Source organism: Vanellus vanellus (genome assembly GCF_965231255.1).
Source record: "Vanellus vanellus genome assembly, chromosome: 1".
NCBI lineage: Eukaryota > Metazoa > Chordata > Aves > Charadriiformes > Charadriidae > Vanellus > Vanellus vanellus.
In genome coordinates this window covers 90,881,463-90,905,503 of record NC_138905.1, presented here as the reverse complement: position 1 = coordinate 90,905,503, position 24,041 = coordinate 90,881,463, and the positions used below count along the sequence as shown (strand labels likewise).

At 41.3% G+C, this 24,041-nt stretch overlaps 1 protein-coding gene across 2 annotated transcripts in view; it reads right to left on the bottom strand.

Annotated features, from left to right (window-relative positions):
• Nucleotides 1–24,041, bottom strand: part of GSK3B (glycogen synthase kinase 3 beta) — a 154,361-nt gene that overhangs the window by 5,486 nt on the left and 124,834 nt on the right. The window contains exons 8-11 of one of the 2 annotated variants that reach the window (XM_082498501.1): nt 21,325–21,420; nt 9,864–9,902; nt 7,272–7,458; nt 1,324–1,422 (exon numbers count right to left, since the gene is read on the bottom strand). In XM_082498501.1, the coding sequence (XP_082354627.1) occupies nt 1,324–1,422; nt 7,272–7,458; nt 9,864–9,902; nt 21,325–21,420 (421 nt within the window). The remainder of the gene's footprint in view (nt 1–1,323; nt 1,423–7,271; nt 7,459–9,863; nt 9,903–21,324; nt 21,421–24,041) is intronic. The other variant, XM_082498502.1, reaches the window with a different exon arrangement.

The following is a 24,041-nucleotide window of genomic DNA, read 5'->3' as shown; positions in this document are numbered from 1 at the left end:
AGATGCACATAAGAGGGAAACAGAGAACATGACTATTTGCAAAATACTGCCAAGTGTATGAAACAAACACACTAAATTTGAAAATAGCAATTTTGCTTTCTCTGTAATTCAGACCACATAAATTGTGCTGGCTGTAGCTTTTATTTACTGCTACTACGTTTTCAGAGGGAAGCCTTATATTTCACACCTGTGTATATCTGTCTGTCCTGGAGTATGAAAATGTTTTCTATACAGCACTGGCTGGACCAAGCGCATCTGATATCAGGTAACTGTCCGGCACATCAACCTGCAAACATTTTCTTGCACATTTCAAGAATACCTTTTTAATTAGGGCTTCTGCTTATCAGCTATCTTACACTCAGTAAGCGCCCTGCAACTCAAAAAGGGGGTCACAGCCCTTGTTAAATGGAACTGACTTGCGTACAAGATACGTATGGAAGCACACTGGTTTTGCAGCCTGCCTTTGGTTGCCCAAGCTGTGAGACAGCTGGCTGCCGTGCTGACTCAGGGCTGACTCAGAGGAAGAGTGCCATGTACTGAATCACCTCTGCCACACCTAGGATTTTCTCTGGGAGGCGCCCAACTGATATTACCCAGCTTTTAAGCTTTCACTGGAAACAGAATACAATATGGAGTGGCTACAGGCCAACAGTGAGCTTTTAAAAGGTTTCTGACAGAAACTTGAGAAAAGTGTGAGAAGAGGCAAAAAAGAAATTCACTCAGTGCTGGCCAAAACCCAAAAGCATCTGGCTTGTGCCTGAAGATGACACAAGCGAACTCAGTAAGAAGCAACTGCAACTACTTAGATGAGGCAGTGAGCACACTGACTGAACTCCCTAACCAGACTTTTAAGTGCTATTGCCTTTGGGGAAAAATCCTTTCCATCCACGCTCCACAGAGGCCACGTGTAATGAAGCTAGCCGTTGCTTCTCTTCCTAGGCATCACAAACTCATGCTCCAATTCAGTGTTAATTTCAGGCTGACTGAGAGCTCAGAAATTAGGTGCAAATTGATCCACAAGGATTGCTAAAAAAACAGGGGAGGTAATAATTTTTTTTAATACGGGAAGTCTGAGAGAGAAGGACCAATGAACTACACAGTCGAATATGGAGTCTTAGTGCCCTGGGTTAGGATTTGGGTTGGTGACCACAGCTAGTACCCAAATGACCACCTACCAAGAGCAAGTTTCAGGTGATGCTGGAACAAACCCTTCCTCCCTGTTCACCTCGAGGGCCGAGGTGGCTCACGGGCCACAGCAGAGAAATGGTGCCTGGGCAGGGGAAGTGAGTGTGGGGAGGGAGGCAGGCAGGCGCGTGTTCTCACCTGAGGCCGCTGTAGCGTTTGTAGGGGTTGAAGCAGCTGCTTGGTTCCGGGCATGAGCAGGGATGAGGATCGAAGCCAGAGATGGGTTACTTGACAGTTCTGGAGGGGAGGTGGAACAAACAGAGTTAGCTCATCATCCATGAAGAGCCCTGCATGCAGGCTCAGCTCCTCGGGTTTAACCCCCGTAACAGCAACCTTGGGTGAAACACATGTCCTTACAGACAAAGGTCATGTTACGATTTCTTCTTTGCCAACTAGCAAGAGGAAACCACAGCCATATTTGGCTAGGCGGTCTCCAGAGCAACGCTGTCAAAACTACAAGTAGTGGTGCAAAGGAATTATTTCCTAGAGAAAGACAGTGGCTTGGGAGTTATCAAAGAACCAGCCAAGCCTGCTCCTTATCAACAGCGTGATAGCAAAGATTCCTTCTGAGCACTGGAAGGATTCCCTTCACAAATCCACTTGCAATCAGTCTCAAGGAGAAGGCTGGTAACAGTGGTGCTGCTTTGGGCACTGGTCCAGCAAGCAGGCAGCTGACCCAGTTGCTCCAAGAGCTTCAGGGATTCAGTTCTTTGGCTCACTCAAGCATCACTTTCTCAAGGACCCAGGAACACAAGACCTATCTCTCACATCAGTCTCCTTGAGCGAGGCCAAGAAGAGGTGACATCTTCTTTAAAAGCACAGGGAAAGGCAAAGGGAATTGGTCTGCTGGGCAATTTAAATAGACAACAAAATGATGCAACCATTCTTTCTGAAGACATTAACCAAGGAAAAAATAGTCGTGTCTTTTAGGCTCCAAATCTAATATAGCTTCAATGTGTATCAGAATGAGAAATAGGCATCTTACAGCCACAACTGTGGGAGGATTAAGGGCAACACATTGCCAACAAATGACAATCTTCTGGCACCCTTTCAAAAGAATCTAGTGCCTCACAGAATGTAGGACTCAGCTGAGACAAGACAGGTCCTGTTTGGTTCAGAAACAGGAGTGACTGTCTCTTGGGAAAGCAACATCCGGTGAAAATGATGTGGTCACCTCACGGAAGGAGACTGATGACTTTTGGAGCTATAGGAGGTCATCTGGAGGGGAAATGAGAATAGACAGCTTTTTACATAAGACCTCCAGATAACAAGGGCTGTACAGAAACCAATCCAAATCATGCCATGGGTTCAGTAAGGCGGTTTTGTACACAGTCTTAAATTATTTGGGCTCATTTTTAAGAGCCTATTGCTTTTCTTTAACACAAGTTTTAAATTTAGGGGCTAAAGGGATCAGTAATCTACTAGGCAATTTTTTTTTCCCTCCATTAAGTTACATCAAGTTTTTTTACTGCTGGGAGGGCAAGATGCAGAAGACTCTCACCTGCTTACAAGCTTCTTATCACTACTCATTTTGAGACTGCCTTTCAGCACTTAACACAAGCCCCAGTCTAGAACCAAACAGAAGTTGCTACATTACCTGCAACCCGTCCAATCTGTCCTGCAATATTCCATTCAGGTCTAGGCAAACCTAGCTAGTCCTTCTAGAAAGCCTCAATACTCACAGCATTTGTACAAATACTAATCCTCAAATTCGTGTGGGAATAACTCAGAATTCCTAAGTCTCCATTTTAAATGGAAAAATAAACCGAAGGAACATGAATTCTCAAGCGTCAAAGCTGAACACCCGTGATAACCCTATCCTTTAATACGATCTTGGGTATTAGCTGCTCCATGCTAGAAAATGTTGCTCCCTTAGTATTTTTTCCTAAGCTATTTCTTACATCTGTTATTACTGGGAACCTGCTGTTTACCTCACTCTTTTGAAAGTTTCTATCATCCCTGCATTATTTTCTGCTCATCACTGGCAGCAATATGGGGTTATGACCCAAACAAAAGCAGAGCTAAAATGTCAAGGAAACCAAACATTTGCTGCCTGCCAGCGCTAAGCAGTGCCTTAAGGATGCAGCTATACGCTGCCTGCATCACTGCAGCCAAAGAACCAGCTGATCCGACAGAACAGCACAGTTCCAACAGCACTTCAACCCCATTCTCATTCCTCTCATATGTCCATCTAATGCCATCAGAACACCTCCTTTCACAGCACTAATTATGTCAAATATACTGGTTTTTGTTGTTTTTAAGGCAAATGCAACCATTTCTCTGAAGCTACCTTAAAGAACTTGCGTAGACTACAAGACTGATCTTGTTCCCTTCTTCTCAAACCCCACGTTATCTTCCTTGGTATGAAGTTTCTTAAATTGAGCATGCTCTGAATATCTTGATGCTTCACTTAGAGGAGCAGGTCAATCGGGACAAGAAATAACTCAAGTAAATTGAACTCTTTTGGCTGAAGTTTAACAGCAGCTTTACTTGAGAACTTGTTTGAATTTTTGTTCTACCATATTTTTGCAGCTACCTTGTCTGTAAGGAAAAGATATGTTGAATTGTAGTCTGCTTATCTAAATCAAACTTGTAATTCAAGGTTGGGTTAATTACAAACAATACTGCTCCAAGAAGGTATTGTGATCAAGGCAATCCAGACAAAGTTTTCAATACCATGATGTGAACAGAGCAGCTATCCCAATTCCTTTATGAGACCCAACTCCCATTCACATCAGCTGGGAGAACACCTTTGGCTTTCTCCTGATCAAATCATGCCATTTGAAGTCAGTTTACATCTCTAATAAGCAGCAGCAGTGAAAATGCCCATTTTTCCGAGAACTCCAGATCATCTTCATTCCCCAAACACAAGAACATGCTTGGTGTTGTGAAACAGTGCAGTGCTCTTTTTCAGTAACCTTCGGTTTGATATATTACTCCCATAATGTCCTGGAAAAATTAGTCTTGTATCATGTTTTCTTTGCTACAATAAAAAACTTTCCATGTAACCAAGTTATTCCAGCAGTTTCTCCTCAACCTAGAAGAGTTCTGGAAGCACCACAAGTTTAATTGTTTTCCTTTCTTCCCCTCTCCACATGCCCTGAGCAGAAATATTCTGTCTAAAAAAACCCTAGATGGCACTGAAATGGTCACACAAAGGATTTCTGGTCACATTGAACAGTCTGGTTAGAAATGGAGAGGTTTTACATATATATATATAAAAAAACCCCGTTCTTTAAAGGTCATGAGCCAGGCTCATTTGAAAAGCAAAACAAAATACAAAACCCCCACGCTTTAGCAAAAAAGTAATTTGTCATCGAGAAGCATGATAACCATTCCTAAGTGCAGAGTGACAGAAGAATTTTACAGTCTTTGATGACCAATATGGAGTGACAGTAGCATTTGTGACCCAGCACAACCATCGACACATTACAAGAGGTTTAGGAAATGGTAGTTGTTTCACAGATTGTTTGAAAATTCATTGTCTAAGAGAAAAATTGCTTTCTGTGCCTTCTGTCTTGCAGGTCTAAGCCACTGAACTGCAGCTCTGTGGCTAGTGGACATACCTCCTTGGCCAAAATAATTTTTTCAAACGCCAATTAGCATACAACATTTGTTTAATTACTAAGAGAAATTTACACTCAAGAAATTACGTATGACCAGATAAAGCTCCCTTTGACAGACCTCGTTGCTACAATATAAATTAAGCACCTCTATGACCCACAACTACTACTGGCAGCCAAAGACCATGATCTTCATCTTTCATGTACTCCCACTGCTTTTTTTTCTAGACTACCTAAGCAGCATCAGCGCTCAGATCAATAGATTTGGTATGACGCTTAGGTTCTTTCTGAAAATCAATCCAATGTATTAATGGTTAGATTTATGTTGTTATTTCTAACAGTTTTGCCTTCAGGCCTTCTGCAGGTAGCTCCTACTTCACAGGCTTTGGGCAACTGGACATAGCCAAATAAAACACTTTTTCTAAAACTCGATATTGTCCGTTGAAAACAAATGCCATTCAAAACAAAAGGATGTATTTCATTACTTTTTAAATTACCACAGATGACTTAACATGAGTCACTATCTGATTTCCAATGACCTGATCTATTTCGCAGTTGGGATTTCTGCTCTGGACTAGCCAATTCAACAGGACCTTGCACAGTCTGGCTAAAGAGCAAGGACTGCACAGTGGTCACAAGAGGAGCAAAAACTTCTTGTGTATCTTGAGGTCATAATCAGGACTGCTGCTACATGAGACTCACTGCTGCACATTTATTAATTACAAAGGTCTTAAATAAATAAATACATTGCTTAGTGCAGTGATTTTAAAAAACTCTGGTTATTTTTTTTGAGTTTGGCTGGTCACCTGTAACAGAGGTTATTTGGAAATACGTTAATGACCAGCCTCTGTCCTGCTTTCCCTTTTTAGATGGTAAAACTGGCACCTGCCGACGACAGAAACCTGCTTTTTTGAATCTTAAGGAAATCGCCTCACTGGAAGTGATTTCTCTTGCCATTCCCATGAGTCACTGTGCAACGGAAAAGTACATCAGCTCCTTAGGATGGCAAGAGAGGAGCTTTAAATTTGCTTGAGCATTAGGGTAGCTTACCCAGCAGTTCTCACACTGCCTAGGGGGAGACCAGGGACACATTCCCAATACATACATTTATATTTCCCCTAAGGATTTTTAAAGAGACTCACTACAGAGCTTTCCAACTCTTTTTAAAGCCCTTGTTTTTATGTAGTAGACAGGCCCAATCTTAACATTATTAAGAAACAATAAGAAATTGAACAGGAGTGAAGCTGTATTAAGATACTGAGTTCAAAGCTATCTTAGCTACTGAAGATGGCCTTAGAGTATGAAAAAAAGACAATTCATGAATACTGCTACAAGGAAGGACCGGTAACATAACTACTAAATTCATAACAACAGATGAAGGAATCAGCGCAGAGGAAAGTGATCTGGAAGGACAAGCTATTTTCTTGAACGCTTTAAGGTGTTCATGCTTCAGTAATGTTTTACTATGTTCACTATATTTACCTTCTGCAAGGCAGCTACTCAAAGCAAATTAAAAGTTTATTTCCAGACAGCTTAAAATATTACTTTGTACAGACACAAAGCTTTTTGACCCTCCCCTTTTAAAAATAAAATAAAAGGTCTCCACATGTTCAAGAAGAAGGGTCTGTTTCACGTTTTGGCAGATGGGCACTGTAAAGAGTTTGCAAAATTACATTGATGCTAACTGAGACAAAAGGTGTTTTAAACTTTCAACAGAAAACACACTCAGATCTATTCTTGCTCAAAGGGTGAGAATTGGCAGCTAATCACTTAAAAAAAGTGCTGCAAAATTAATTACTAGCATATTTGTATGCCATACTTCTCACATTCTCTGCCTTGGCAGGCAAAACTGTTCTAGGGTGGGTATCAGTTTTACATTTCTGATTTCTGTGGGAAAAAAATACATGAATGGTTTTAAAATTTGATACCAGTCTGGCTTCAAATAATAAAAGTTAGTTGTCTGTCATTTTTACAACAGCTTCTAAATGATTGAGTCAATGTAGTGCCAGATGAACTGTACAGCACACAAAATCTGGACACTAGAGCCTCTGTATTTATCTCACAGCCAGAACCAAAATGTGCAGCAACACTACAAACCTCCCTGCCAAACCTAATATGCATTACTCCTTGCTATGCCGTTTCAGGTATAAAGGAGCAGGATCGTCTCCAAAACGATAATCTAATCTCCACGGTCCACCAACTGTGGTATTTCACACAAAACCATCAGCTAGGTTGCAGACATTGAACTGCAAACATAAGTCGTCTTAATGCAATCCAATAACAACCCTCAGTCCCCTGCACTAAACTGGAATCGAAGGCACCAAGCATGTGAAAAACCTGTAACTCATTTCTCCAAGTCCCTTTCTACTCTTTTTGAAACGGACAGCTGGTTACACAACCACTTCATAACCTTAGTCCTGATCAGAAATTTTTTACTTTTGAGGGAGCGAGATCTGCATTACAGTGAACATTTATCCCAGTGCTTCTTCTGAAAGAAGGGATCCTTCAACGCTCACAGGCTACCTTGAGTGGTGAAATTGAAGAGTGCAGGTTTCTCTCGCCCATTTGGTAACTTGACATTTGGGTCCCGTAGTTCATCGAAGAAAGAGTGCGCACAGGCCTCCAGGGGAGTCAGGCGGGCAGTGGGGGTGTACTCCAACAGACGGCTACATAGCGCAATTGCTTCTGGTGGAGTGCGGGGCCGGAAGACCTAAAAAAAAAATCAAACAAAACAAGCAAGGAGAAACAGGTTGTCTGGGTATGTTTCTTTTCTTTGCCGACCAGAAGCAAGTCAGAGCAATTAAACCTCTCATTGCCCAACAAGCTGGAACAAACTTGTGGTTTGTGCTAATCAAAGTCCTCCAGTACGTATGGGAAAAATCCAGTTCCTGGGGTTGAGAAAGGGTTAATTGCAACGTCTTGCACTAGAGTGAGGGTGCAATGCCAGCAAGAGACTTCATGAGAGCGCACTCAGAAAAACAACTTTAAGAATGAAGGAGAAACTCATTCAAAAATCATGACAAACACACACAGGTGCTACCAGCCATGCATATGGGGTGGAGTGAAGGTGGGGAGGAGGATTCAAATGAGCAGGATTCACTAAATGTAAAAACTGAATAAGGCCCCGCTATGGTTTTGGGTTAGGTTTTTCTTTTTAGTGAATGAAGTCTTACTAACATGGACTTTTGCAGGCAGGCAGGTCAGACTGTTGCTATGGAGGCTGCTGTTCAACTTTGGAGAACAACAAGGAAAGCACGGGTGGGGTGCAGGAAACTAGCACTAGCTCTAGCTCTAATTTGCGAGTTACTCCTGTGACCTTATTCTGGCAAGTCATTCCCATAAGTTTACTGGGATAATTCCTGCACATTTGGTATTTGTAAGGACAACTGAAAATTGCATCAAGAGACTCAACTATCTCACTCTAACAGATCTTTACTTTGAGGGATTACAAAAAGTTCTTCACTATAGCTTTCTTTTAAACCTCCAAGAATGGCTCCACCCACCGCTAATCACAGCCCCATCCTCCTTTCTCATTAGGTCAAAAGCAAAATATGAGCTAATCATATAAGTGACCTGGATGGCCTCCTCAAGCACTTGTCTGTCACGATGTTGCAGGTGATATGCAGGCTGGGGAAAAGGGAGTGGGGTGGGTGCGAGTGTTAAGTTCTGATGCCAGCATTTTTGGTAAAAATTGAGCTAATCCACAATGCTTTTGCACCAGTGCAGGTGAACCCAAGACACACAGCACCAAGGAGAAAAAAAAATAAAAAAAAAAATCAGTGCATGACATGCTAATTAATCACAGCTGAGGAACTTGCATAGGCAAGGCACTCCTTAAATAGGTTTTAAACCAAAGACATATATGCTCTCTTGAATGAGAATAAAACACAAATGCCAAGATCTCCAGGGACTGAAATTTTATCCTCTTGGTGCCCAGTTGGCTCAGGAGCACCCAGGTTTGGTGTCATACGTGCTGTACTAATTTGTGTGGCAGGGAATCCCAATTCAGGCAGTCAAAAGAGCCAGGTCACCAAAAGAGCAGAATTTATTTCTACTACCAGGTTATTGCAAAACAAACCAAAAAAGTTTTCACATGAGGCCTATAATATCAAAAAGAAACGCTTTGGCTTAACACTGCTGGCAGAGAACCTCTGCTAACCACTGTGCTGCAAACATATGGTCACATGGAAGGGCAGTAGAAGCTGCTCTGTGCCCACTGCTTCTGCAGAGCTGCAGACCACAGGGCACAGTGGATGCCAGTATCACTCCCAAGTCAGGGCCTGACCAGAACAAAATCCAAGACTGTCTCCAATTAAAAATAAAAAAAAAAAAACCAACAAAAAACACACTAAAAAAAAACCACCATAAAAAAACCCCAAAACCACCACAAACTTTTTTTTTTTTTTTTACCAAGGTAAGTAGCACAAATGAGTATGTCTTGAGGTAAATCCACAGAAGAGAAGTCGCTTGGTATTTAACGTGAGATAAAACTACTGAGGTCTCCCTCATCCACCTTTGCACTGATGTTTTAACAAGCTTGATTTACCACAGCTTGAAACTGAAGTACTTCACTCTTAGCCATGTTTTTCCCTCAGGACAGCTCGTGTATCAGCTACTATATGGATTTTAAATAGAAAATAATCTTTGGTTTTTTCTCCTTAAGGCAAAGACAACAAGCCTGTATCTTGAGCAAATTAGTAGGCAGGCAGTCACAAATCTGCCACATTTAAAGGAGAACTCTTACTGTCCACTCAAACTCCTCCTTATTATCTGTTTCCTAAACTCCGTTGAAAACTGCTCAGCCTGCCTTTGGATCAGAAATTAGATACTTGAGGTAGGCAGTTCCCCAAGTCTGCCCTAACAGCTTCAAACCAGGGAGGGGAAAAAAAGAAATAAAGACATTAGAAGGCCTCACATGGCCTCCCCCTGCAACAAGTGGTGACTAACACATGAATTGAATTACAGGTCTGTGCCCATCTCACCACCTTGTGTTACAACATGTGCCTGACTGCTGCCTCAAGGATGCGATTTGAACTCAAATATTCCACTTCTAGCATTTCTCTCCTTTTTTTCAAGGCTAGACCTAGTAATTTGAAAAAATGTTTAAGTACATACCCGTACTCCTGAGGTGAAATGTCCTGTTCCTGACGAGTCCTAAAGATGATAATGCAGTGAAATAATCCAAACAGGGGGAGTCAATCCAAAAGAGAATAGTCCAGCAAGGAAAAATATAGCCAATATTATAAGAAATCCATGGTGTGGGGGACATAGAAAATGTTTATACAATTAGAAACTTTAAACATCAGTCTCCATAGCAGCAAGTCCAACTTCACCACAGTGTATGCCAAAAAAAAAAATCGATTGTGCAATGGTGAGGCATAGTATAGAAACATTTCTAGATTAAATTTATGTTCCAATGCCAGTGCATTTACTAAAAAAATAAAAAAAATTGAAATCAAAACTCTAACTCGAACTAAAAGGTAATTGAAATTCCCATCATAAAGAATTTTTAGTCCTTGGCCCTGGATATAAACGTCCACAGACAATGGGGCCAGATTAGTTTGCCCCCAAAGGTGCAACCCATTTGTAAATCTGTCTCAGAAATAGAATGTAAACTTTTTTTTTTAATTGATTTATTTGTTTTATTTTCCAAAAAACCAAACCCCTAGCAATTTATAATTCGTGCTGAAGAGAAAGTAAAAATCTGAGATCTGTACTTTCAATTTGGATGCTTTTAATTTGCGTGAGCTACGAGTGCCTCAGGCCGCCGCGGATTATTGTCCATTTTGGATTGACTTCCCCTGCCACTGGATTTTGTTTGCTGGCTTTATCTCTTTAGGATTCTTCAGGAACTGGACGTACCACCTCAGGAGTGCGGGTATGGACTGAATTTCTCTCTATTGTGGGTTTATTCCCCCTCATACCCGTCGCACCCATTACTTAAGAATTTTTTTTCCCCTCAATTTGTCCCCTCCCGCCTCCCTTTTGAATAACGCCCTAAGAAATAAAAGCGAAAACCCCTGTGGTCTTCTAGTTCTTCCCATTCAACGCAGTTCCACCTGGAAAGCTGCCCAATTCGCCCACCGAGAACTACACGAGTGGCTGCCGCACGCGGCAAGGGGTACACCAGCACTTCCATGCCACGGGGCGCCAATGCCAAGGCAGTGCCCGGCCAGCGCTCCATGGTGGGAAGGGGTGGGAGGCAGGACGGACAGACGGCAGGACTCGTGAGCCGTGAAGCCCCTCGTGCATACGGCTCAGCAGGAGATTAAGGTCTCTGTAGTTCTCAGTGAGGGAATCGATTTAGTAAATAATCCGCGGATTATTTTTAGTCTGCGGACTAAAATTTAGTGCACGGACTAAAATCCGGCCCATCAGAGCAAAGTCTGTCTCGGTCTAAAATACATCTGGGTGAAAGCAAAAGAAAAAAAAAATTAAAGAAAGAAAAAAGGAGAAAGAAAAAAAAAAAAGGAAAAAAGCTAAGTGCACAAAGTAAAGTGTTTGGGCGGACTAACATTTAGTATGCAGACTAAATATGGCCGGGCAAAAGGCACAGCAAGTCCACAAATGAAAAACAAAAATAAAACACTGACAGGAACTTTTAAAGCAATCAAATACTACCCCACCGGCGCAGCAATTCATTTTTCTAAAATGAAACAAGACCTTGTATAAGGCTATTTGTCCACGGGAGGGACCGAAGGCTCAAGTTTTCATTTTAAAAAATGAACCTGTTTTGGAGATAAACAAATGCAAAAAAAAAAGGCTTGACATACAATATTCTTCAAGGAAAATTTGCACTTGCATAACTCAAAACCTCTTGTTTCTGCAAAGCAAATGAATTTCAGGCTGAGACCCAAGGTCACTGTTTTTTTTGTTTGGTTGGGTTTTTTTCCGGATGAGTTAAAAAAATCGTTGAATGGTCATGTCAAATGGAAATGCTGACTCATCCAAAACCACAGCTTTTGGTGTTTTGTTTTTTTTCCTTCCCCCTCAAGTCCCAATAAATCTATACCTCACCAAAAAGCTGAGGGACCAGTGCAAGTTCGTTCTTTGTTCCGGCATGCTGGTGATGCTCAAATGCTGACAGATCATAACAGCTAGACGGCAAGGCCAGACACACTCCTTTCTCCTTTCTAAGTTACACCGCTATAAATGCATTTTTTTTTTTTTTATGTTACCCCCCCTTAATTTTTCAGGAACTACCACCATCTTCAACATTTCAAAAGCAATTGCCAGGCTGAACTGCCCCGGGTGCACTATGCAGCTATCATCCCCAAGTGACTTCAATTTAGATGAAGTCTTTGTGCACTAGCAGAGCAGTCACATTTTATCTTACTAATTTGAAATAGTTCCTACCAGTGTAGCGGAGTTCACGGCCCTTCTGATTATTATTTTTTTTTTTGCACGCATGGAAAGACGAAAGAAAAAGGATGGAAAGCACAGAATTCTTCCATTTCACTTCACTCACATCAGCATTCAGCTCTCAAATAAAACCACATGGGGCAAGAGCTAAGTATTGTTTTAACAGAATGGTTGCTCTGACTTTCAGTTCATTGACATTCTTCAAACAGACTTTCCATGCACAACACGGAGCTCTGTCGTCTTGGTCTAATTAAGCCCCAAAGCCAAAGCTTCACAATGTTACACCAAGGTGCTCTTCTAGCCAGTGCGTATTAAAAGACATGACTTCATGCCATCAACCACTGTGCGTTTTGCATGCAGATTGTGAATACTGCTCGCATGCTGTGCTCCCTAAGAGAGCAGAGGCTTATGAAAATGACATCTGTTGCTAACGCATCAAGTTTGTGACACCATGGTTAAAAATTTCCTCATCAGCTTCAGAGACTCATACATTTTGCCAAGAACCACCCACACCACTGATTCAGCCTCACAGTCTATGCGCATCTCCTTTCGGTTTGTAAGCACATTTTTGATGGCACATGAACACTAGGTAAGAGAGAAAGTTCCTCCCTTCAACCAAAAGCTTCTATTGTTTACAAGCAAAGTAATCAGATGTAGGACACAACCCTCAAATCAACTTTTAAAAACTGCAAATAGCACAATACAATTGCCATGACTTTACTATATAAAGCAGTATTTTGGTCAGGCAAGTTTAACGTAGTAAGCCTTAGGATAAACAAGACACATTCATAAACACAAAAGGAGAGGGAAGAGACACATGCAAGACAGCAACACATGCACTGAGCTCCACCTGACACAAGGAAACCCAAAGCTGCGGCTGAAGCTCTGCCCTTGGGACCAGTCTTGTTCCAAGGGCCTGAGAATTTCGGAACAGGATTTCTGAAATACGCCATTTGGCTACTTTAAATTGCAAAAAACTCATGTGATACAAATGAAGGTTAAAAAAAGTCCACCAAAGAGGCACTAGTGTTGGGAGTTATCTTAAAATATATATAAGACCCCCAACTTCCTTCTCTGATTAACCCCCCCTACATTTTTTCTAAAAAGCAGTTCAGAAATAGTGAACGCCTTATTACTCAAGATTCCCTGTCAGATGGCACTTATTCAGATAGGGTAAAATGAAATAAAGACAGAAGGGTTAAGTGGCTTACAAGTGAGCCAACACAGAACTGGGAATAGGACCAGGAACCTGTCTCTAAAGCTACTTCTTGTTGAGACCACACATTTGTTACTGGGTTCTGTCCATTGAGGACCCAGCGGAGGCAGAACAAGCTTCAGTTTATTACCCAGCGCATGTGCTCTGCTTCCACCAAGCTCTAAAGGAAAGCAACAAAGCTAAGCAAAACAAAACAGATCCCCTTCTTCTCAGGGAGAACTCCCAAAAATCAACCTCTGGAAGCACTCTCAACCTTGATGGGACAACTGCTATGAACAGCCTACACAGATGTGTTGCAATGGGACACCTAAACATATGATACGTTACAGAAGACATGTTAAACTTAGCTTTTGATTTCCATAGTTGCACTGATACAAATCACGTCTTAATGTTACATTAGTGCGCTCTCATTTATTGTTAAGCAGTACTTTCTTTACTGCATACAAATTGGGCAGAGGCAGGGTAATTTACCACACGACAAACCTGGCTTCTTTTCTCATGCTTTAGAGGGAGATAAGAGATTTACACTGTCAAAAATCATCGCTCCTACAAAAGGAGCTGGGAAACATGAACTTGCCAGAAAAACTTGTTTTTTTTTCTTTTAAGTTAGTCTTCAGCAGAGCTGTTTTCACTGTTTGCTTGGAAAGTCATTACACAACAAGTGAAAAACAGAACTATGCTCTTCAGAAAGAGGTCAGGGCATGGTTTCACAACAGGCACAAATCACCTCCAGTTCATGCTGGAAAAGACAGTTCTGCTCTTCTCCTGGCCACGCAGGTCTGCCCTGTTCCCTTGTCCCAACACTTGCAGTTGAGACTGAATGGTCAGCCAGGTAAGAAAGGTGATCCAAATCCTGAATGTTCTTGTTATCCAAGAGGTTTTTGCTGCTATACAAACAATAATGCAGAAGTGAAGCATCAGGAATATGCAGGTGGGGAGGTGGAGGGCAGACCCTGCTGCATGATGAACTTATGCCAATTATGAAACTGCACCCAAGGAAACATCTCGTCTCCACTGTACCTTTGCAGCTCTACAAAAGATCAGAACCCAGTCTCAAAGAAGAGTTTGCACTTTCAGCTTTAAATCAAATGCAAGTCCACTTACAAGATTTCTGACAAAATAATTTTCACTTTCTTTTGTCATCATTTATAATTACAAGTGACAGAACGAGCTGTATATTTATTCCTTTTACTGTTTGGTATTCTTCCTCGAATCTACAGTATGAGCAGTCACTTTGGAAGCATTACAAGCAAAACAATCTGCTTAAAAACCAGACAAGAACCAGGAGAACAGGAGTAGGACAGGATGAAGACATGAAACTGATTCTGGAGGGTGGAAAAACATGCTCATGAGAGAGACCAGACTCTTTACATCCCAGTCCCAGAGTGTGGGGAAGATGACAGGACTGCCTGCTACAAGCACAGAAAAATTCAACATTTGGGTTACAGTGATTAGTATGGTAAAACATACACAAAGAATACACACACACAGAGGATACTCAGATTAAAGTATTTGCCAAGTATTTTATAATATTAGCAGAAATTATTTCATAATATAGGCAGAAATACGGATCCTAAAGTCAACACCCAAAGCTACCCTATAATACAACCAACCATGGGTCTGCACAACTTCCGTTGCAGTCAGGAGTGGCCAACTGCTTTGGAAAAGTGCCAAAAGGGATAAGCTAGAGCCTGAAGTTTCATCCTAGACACTGTTTTCCCTCTGCTATAATAATCTGGCTTGAAGACACAGACAGAAGAGCGCTCTGAACAGTATAAATAACAACCAAAAATAAAAAGCGTTTACAAAGTTGGAAGAGACCCTGCCCCCATCTGCTGCAACTTTATTGTGATGGTAAAGTGCTGCAGAGAGAAGTCCTCATGTACTCATCCACAAGAGTGCACTGCAGAAGGGCAGAGATGCTCAAAAGCAATCTAGATGTGACAGTTTTTCTGTCTCTCTCTTCCACTGTTAAACAAATGACTCCTGTCTTTTTCTGTTTCAACAGACTTGGAAATTATGATTCAGACAGCAGCTAGCTATAGATTTGGGGATGGTGAATGAAGCCATTCTTTTGAGTACACTCAAACTTATCTCACCAACTGCATATTTTAAAAGTGCGTGCATGTGTGAATAATCTTGCAAGTATCTTCAGAACAGGAGAAACAAAGACCACTAAACTGCAGCACACTGAAGAGATGCACTGTCCATTTTAAAGAGCTGCCTGCCGTGGAAACTGCTCCCATATCTATACAACGGACACAAGGCAGAGGTTATGATCTGACTAAAGAAAACAGCCTTTGCTGATATAACCTGTTGTGTTGTTCTGCTATCATGAACCATGGGCATGCTTGCATCTCAGTAGATAAGTGAGTTCATTATAATGCCATTACTGGCAAACGTGTGGAAGTATCCTTGGGTGGGGAAAAAAATCCAAATGAGTTATCTTCCCCCATGCAGAAGAGGCCTAAACTACAAAATTGTATTATATTTACTACAGTTGTACTCAAATAAGATCCTTTACTAGCTGGATTCAAGGGGAAAGGCAGGCCATCACAGATGGACATTTTTCATATTTCTGGAAATAATCACAGCATGGTCCTTGTTTATCATAACCCAAAGGATCTGAGATCTGAAGGTAGCATCTGAGCAATGCTAGGATAAAGGCCAGCTGCAACGGGGCCATGGTAAGCAACGGCTGTCTAACACAAGCTTATGAAGCATGTGTTTAGACCTTTTGTCAGCCACCCCACTGCCCCAGCCCCATCCAAAAGGGCAGAAAGCTTCAGAGAAAGCTAATCACCAAAGCTGAACTACAATGTGTGTACAATGTGATGTACAATCTTGCACTTGATCCCACATTTTCTTTTTGGCTTTCCAGTCACACAGTTATAAAGTACAGATGAAGCTTAGTCAGAAGAAGAGAATCAAGTATAAAGATTAGTAGCAAAAATCAGACTGCACTTCCAAGAAGTAAGAAGGTTCAAGGAGTTGAGGTGGCTGAAAGGCAGAAGGAAAGTTCTGACCGAATAAAAACAACAGCAGCAAAGCCTCCAGAGAGAGCAGTAACTTTCATTCAATGAGCTGATACAGCTGGAAAAAATGGACAGGTTTTCTGACCCAAGATAATCCTGAAAACATGATTGTGCGTCTAAAAGCCTGCCCATTTTTTTTCCCCAACTGTATCAGTCAGTCAAAAGATACTCCTACCCCTGCAAAACCTTGCTTCTCTTTTATGCTACTTGCTCATAGACCAAGGCAGTAGGATGCACTTCCATGAATACAAACTGTTCTATATTAAGTGAAAGCAAAGGGAGGTCTGGATGAAAAGAACACCTACATTACTGAATTAAACACTCCTGTATTCTGAAGAGGACTCCCCCCAAAATAACCAAAATATCCTTGAGGGAGGAGGGGACAGGCAGGAAGAAGAGAGAAGCCCTGTTTTGGAAGAAAGGTTTTAAAGATTCCTGGAAAGTTCAGGTTCTCTTTTACTTTGCTAGCCAGGGACACACTGAACTCTCACGATCATCTGCACCATGCACTAACTGGTAGAAAAACATGCACGTGCTTGGACAACACAGAACTATACTGGGGAGAGAGGGGCCTCTGTACGTTTTATACAGAGAGATTCCAGCTCTTGAGTTACAAAAGTACTTCAATCTCAAATTGTCAACAGATTGAAAAACCAGTCTTAGAACACAGTTTGCACTGTAAACTCACATTATTGCTGCAGCATAGAAAAATATTTTTTAGAGTATTAGCTTGAATTCTCTCCTCATCTAAGAAGAAAGACCCTTGCTAACTTGAGATTATCTTTCTTCATACTACTCCATCATATTGAATATCAATACTGTATTTGGATGATATCAATCCATTTCTACTGAAAAGTCTAAGATACAGCTATGATGGTAGACTTCACATTTCATAACACTTGTGCTCAAAATGTCAATTTAAGCTTGACACTGAATGAACTTGAGAAACAACATTCCTTCATGGACTCATCCTTATTTGGTCTCAAACAATTTCTCTGGTTCTTTAAAAAACCCAGAACCTCTTTCATTCTGCTATAGCGCCAGACACCATTCTTCACCTAGCAGGTAACAGCAAACGTAGCAGATTACACCACCATAGCAATACTGAGCAGAAAAATAACATACCTATGTGTGCCAGAAATACCTAGGGAACAGACCAGAACACCAGGTACATCCAACAAAAGTCCATACCATAGAATTTCAGATGCAACCTATAGGTACTACAGCTTTCAAAGAAAATTCTTAATTGCCACCTAGACACACTTTTGCAGACCAATAAAGTTCCCTGAAAACAAGAGCAAACCATAGACCTTACTTCTGTATAGATTATTGGCCTGGATACAACAAGTTCCAAAAGGTTAAACATCTAGACAGAGGCTAAACATGCACCTTCACTGGGCACCTTGACTGCATGAAATTAACTCCAAGTAGGACCTACAAAAACCTCAACTTTGAAAAATACCCATGTTGTGTTAAACACCACAAAGCAGCAAGAAGAATGCCCTTGTGTCAAAAAGTTTATGGCAGAGAGAAACTATTTTCTCAGTAATTCTCTCTCAAACATGCTGAAAACTAGCTGCCTGGAAGTTCTTTCACACAAAAAAACCTTAACCTCTGTCTGCTGAGTCCTCCAGTCATAACTATTTGTCACAGTTTGCACTGGGCTGGCCACCAAATGAATGACAGATACTCTCTTTACCTCTCTCTCCCTTTCCAAAAGAGAAAGGAGAGAAAATAAGGGAAAGACTTATGGGCTGAAAAGGAAACTAGAACTACTTTAATGAAATATTAATAATAAAAAGAAAAGATAGTAATAATATAAAAAAAGAAAATAATGATAGACAATATATATAAAACCAGTATTGAGCTCCCAGGATGGTGATCACATCACCGGCATGCACTGGGGAAGTCGCAGACTGGACTCAGCAACAGACAGGAGCTGAATTCTGGATCTGAATTCAGGAATGCATGGATTGGGATCAAAGGCAGACGAACAGACAAAGTCCTCCTTGGACACTGGCCAATGAAGAAAGAAACTGACCCCTTTGATCCCTCAGCTTTTATACTGAGCATGATGCAGATGGGATGGAATACCCTGTTGGTCAGGTTTGGGTCACCTGTCCTGTCCACTCCTCCCCACAGGTGCATCCCCGCTATGCTCGTCCACCTCCAACCCTCCAACGGGGCACACAACCAAGTTAGCTGGCCTTGGATGTTAAAGCAATAAGTACAAGGATACTGTACTGTCTCTGCATACCATTCCTTGATATTAACTATAAGCATCAGGCTGGAAGCAGACACTGTCTGAAGAATGCATCGTTAATTTCAGAGTCCAGTTAGTTAGAAGCAGCTTAGCTGAAAAGTAAAATTACTGAAAAGAAAACCAGTTCTGTTCTATTTCAAACCAGGATACTAGTCCACAAAAACAACCTTATAACTACTGTAATCTTCAGTAATTCTTTTGCTTAGATGACAAAGGTTTGTGCTTTAGAGGCTGAAACTTTTAAAGTTCAAGTCCTGCTGGCAACTACCTGTAGCACTCTAGTTACATACATAGTTACAACAACAACAAAAAAATCCAACAACATTTGCACTTTCACCTCTTCAGTCATTCCTTTTCTGCTTGATAGACAACCAGAATTCAGAAGTGCTTTTTCTCCCACGCTTTTCAATTCTAAGATACAGAAGCTCCAAGAGGATGCACATGCCCACTGCCATGTGCCATCAGATGTTATACCAATAGAGCTCAGTGAGGAAGACCAATTCTCCATATTACCACCACTTGAATCTTTCACAGCTCAACATGCTCAAAATGCTGAAAGTATCTTTAGAAGTAATACACTGAGAGGATCAGCATCATTACCAACACCATGCTGGATAATCCATTTTGTTAATTTAGCATTTGTATAGTGAGAAAAGTACAGATCATGAAATGAAGGATCATGTAACCCAACTGTAATAAACTGGTTTAAATGCTATTCTACACCCAGCTGATGTCAGGAAGAGTTGTGTGCAGAATGACTGCAGAATGAGAAGCTACATTGCAAGCACAGCTCTCCAAAACTAATTGTGCCCTAATGGAAAATGCACATTTGATCTTCTGGCAAACTCCTCTCCATTCTTTATTATTGAACTTGGTTTCACTTGTGATCCTTTAGAATAACCAAGAAAACATTCACATAAATAGAAGGAAGTCTCAGTTTCCTTCTTGAAGTTTTTTCCATTTGCAAAAAGTTCTCTGTTGTGGTCTAACAGACCATCAAGTGCACACAGATGATTCTTAAGGCTATTCATAGAATCATAGAATCATTATGGCTGGAAAAGACCTTTAAGGTCATCAAGTCCAACCCTCACATAACGCTACCAGGCCCACTTCTAAACCATGTTCCAGAGCACCATATCTAGATAACTTTTAAATACATCCAAGGATGACGATTCAACCACTTCCCTGGGCAGCCTGTTCCAGTCTTTGATAACCCTTTCAGAGTAGAAGTTTTTCCTAATGTCTAACCTAAACGTCCCCTGGTACAACTTGATGCCATTTTCTCTTGTAGACCTTCAGGCAGAAGATGAGTTGCATAGCTAGCTTAGATGCTTAACTCCATATCCTACAGTACATCTCTGCACTCTTACTCCAGTGCATATTAATTTAACCCCCTGTAATACAAACATTTTCACTGCAGGAATTCTGATGTGACCCTAATACTCAGTGCTATAAAGCTTTTGGACTTATTCTTGAGACTTACCATGAAGCAAAGCAAAACTGAAGAGACCAACTCCCAGGGATTTTGTTTGTCCTAATCATCCCCCTTGTTAACATAAGGTACTAAAAAGCATCACTGGATTTACTGACTATTCTAAATCACTTAACCAACACACAGAAAGAAACTGTGATACGGAAATGCAAACCAGGGATTAGTAGGTAAAAGACGAATTAAAGTGGTGCATAACTCATCGGAGAATCTATCACAAATACAGCGACTCTCAGTACCTGGCCTGGCACGTACCTGTCAGGTACATGGCCTGCTATCAATTAGCTCGAATTAGTTTGTCCAGAGTTTCTACCACCACAGAGCATTTGGTCCAACAGAGTCTGACCTAGACATGTGCTTAGCTAGGAATGCACGTGTACACAGTACTTTCTAATCAGAAGGAAACCTGAACCGTTAAGATATGATGAGAATATACTGCACTCTATCAGACATTTCTCAAGGAGCAAAAAGAAAGTATTAACTACCCAGGCTTCAATTAAGACTCAATATTCAACTTATTCCACACCCAAGAGGCTAATTAAATGATTGTTACCCTGTCTCAAGTCAAACATTCATCATTCCTTGACATGTGGAAGACAGCTGAATTGTGTGGCAATGTATTTGTTTCAATGCTAGCAGTTTCCTCTTTGACCATGGAGGTTATAATATTGTCTCCATGTACTGCAATAGTGTGTCCTTGTGAAAGCTAGATAACAAGAAATCTTAAGAAGTAACTCCAAGAAAAAAACAACCCCCCTCAACAGCACACCTATATGAGTACAAATATAATATCTATGAGAGAACCAGTTAAGAAAGTGACTGTCAGCCCTTGTTGTCACATTATGTAATAGCATTACAAGTCACATGTTGTGACATCACTGGAACACTTTCTCATTTGTAGGTGACTTTTGTGCATATCAATTTATAGCATGACAGGAATTAGATATATTGCAATTTGCTAGAAACACACACCATTATTACAAATAACCCCACACCTGTAAGCAACTTCAAAAAACCCCAGACCAACAGATATTACAGTGGAGTGCTTCAATACCTTCTTCTCCTTATCTACATCAAAAGTTACCGGGTCCCCAGCTTAGGTAAAGGCACCCAGTTTAGACTGAAAGCCACCAAGCCACTGAACAAACTGAACTCCTTGAGTTTCTACTTTCAGCCCACATGTCTTTATTGTTCAGTTCATATAGACTCACCTTAGTCCATGGATGTGCCTTAATCTGAGGGAATTTGAATTCAGTATAGTTTGGATTCATTTCTCTAATTTGCTCCCTTGTAGGCGTTCCGAGAACCTAGAAAGGAGAGAGGGGGGAAAAAAAAGGGCAAAGTGTTTAGATACACTTCATATGGTAACATAGAGCATAGCATAACCTGTCATATACTGGGACAACATAACTGAAGTCACTCTGTGTAACTATTAAGTTAATACAGTGTTGAGAAGAAGACAACAAAAACTTTTGCAAAACTATTTACATTGAAAGGGACCTCCCTCTCCTGGGAGCTTCTGATCCAGCCTCTTTACTCAACCAGGGTCAACTGGAGCAGGTTGCCCAAGATCATGTCCAGCTAGGTTTTTAGCATCTCTACAGAAGGAGACTTCATCTGTGGAGACCTTATTGCGGCCTTCCAGCACCTAAAGAGGGGCTACAGGAGAGCTGGCGAAGGACTTTTACAAGGGCATGTAGTGTAGGATGAGGGGGAATGGCTTTAAACTGGAAGAGGACAGGTTTAGATTAAACATCAGGAAGAAATTTTTCACTTTGAAGGTGGTAAGGCACTGGAACAGGCTGCCCGGAGAAGTCGTTGAGGTGCCATCCCTGGAAGTGTTTAAGGCCAGGCTGGATGTGGTCTTGGGCAACCTGATCTAGTGGGAGGTGTCCCTGCCTATGGAACTTGATGATCTTCAAGGTCCCTTCCAACCTAAACCATTCTATGATTCACCACCTCTCTGGGCAACCTGCTCCAATCTTCGATGACCCTTACAGCAACAAAGGTGTCTTCTTGCATTCAAATGAAGTTTCATGTACTTTACTTTGTGCCATTGCCTCTAGTTCAGCCATTGGGCACCACTGAGAAGAGCCTGGCCACTTCTTCATTCCCAACAAGGTATTTATACACATTGATGAGATCCCCCCCCAAACCTTCTCTGCTTCAGCTAAACAGTCACAGCTCTTGCAACCTCTCCTCATATGATAGATGCTGCAGTCCCTTAATCATCTTTGTGGCCCTTGCTCCAACTTCTCTAGTCTCTTCCTGGCAATTCAGTTCATGTTCCAAGCCCACCATCAAAAATTTAATTCTCTTCTACATTTTTTTCCACAAAATTCAAGCATCTTTCTCAAACCTAGTGATATTTCAAACGGGGAAGAGAGTTCACTCTAATTAGACTGTTATAAAACAGTACTGATGAACACATTCAGGGATTGCAGCTCATGGCATATGACCAATTAAGGATTGGACCAATAGCCCAGACTGCATTTTATGATTAATGAACAGCAGCACTCTGACGAGCTTAAAAGATCAGCCAGTTACTGCTGAGGGGAGACAAATGGGTTTCCCTACTCCCCCCCTCCTCCCAAACTGTGTGGGTTTTGGTGGTGGTTCCCTACCCCAATATTTCCACAGGGAAGATAAACTTGGTTTAATCTGGAAGCATCTAAAATGCCTACCACCACAGTTTACTTATACAGATTTATATTTCTCATTCCCAGAATCTGCACAATGTTATTTATACATGCAAATTAGTAGTTGTATGAGAAAGAGCACACAATAACATATCTCTTTGTAGGGGTGGATACATCTGGAAAGGATTCTGAAAATCCCTTCAGGGAATAAGTTGGACAACACGGCGTTAGTGCTTTCTGTTCAGATAGCACCAAGTGTTAGAGAGCGATTGCCTATATATAAAAACTGCAAAGCAGGTTCAAAGAATCCTGCTGTTTTCTGTTTGCACCCAGTTGCTGGGTATCCTTTTGTTCTGCAGAGAGAAGTGGAAAGAGGGCAGAAGGCAGGAGTCGCTTCTCTATGCTGAGCTTGGTTTCATCTTCCTATAGGAACCCTGGAGCCATGCTCCTCATGCCCAGGGACAAATCTCTCACCATACAGATTAGCATAATGTTATCACCTCATCTCATGAGACTGCACTGTCACCATCAGGGAACAAATGATCTAAAATGTGATGTTAGCACTCTACCTCACTACTTGATAAAGAAATATTTGATTACATATTCTGGTATCCGTAAATATTTTCATTCTGTTAGAAGAGTGGAAATTACACAAATGGGCTCTAAAGAGTCAAGTAAAGGGGCAGAAGAGCAAGTGTCACTGTTCAATTAATTTGTGCAACAGAGTATCATCAGGTATTATGAAAGCAGCTTGGTATCTCTTTATTATTTAAAATACGAGCTGTATGACACAAACTAAAATACCTACCTACAAAGCAATCTTAAATAAACAGCAGCAGCAGAAATAAACCCCGCAACTTGTTCAGACAGTTGCTTCTTGGATAACAGATTAAAGTGACAAGTTGCACAAAATGAATGATCACGCAACTCCTACCTTCCCATCGCTAAGCAGGATTCAAATCCCACCTACTCTAAAAGCCAAGGGTTACTTTCAGAGATGAAAGATTTTTCTGTGTGTGTCTGAAAACACTGGTTTTGCTCAGGTGGTAGAAAAGAGGGTGTTTGCATGATTCTGTACATTTTGCTCAACTTTCAAAAGAAAAAAAAAAAAGAGTTGACAGGAAAAGGTGTCCTCTCCTTTCTGGTTTTCTGTCTGGCTCCCCCAGAGCACTAGCCACCCAGCTGCCAGCATGGTGCCGCTCCCAAAGCTTTGATGGCCACTGCTCTCAAAGCTCTGCGCTTCTAAAAGATGAGGGGATTTCTCACCCCTAAGTATTATTTTCATCCCA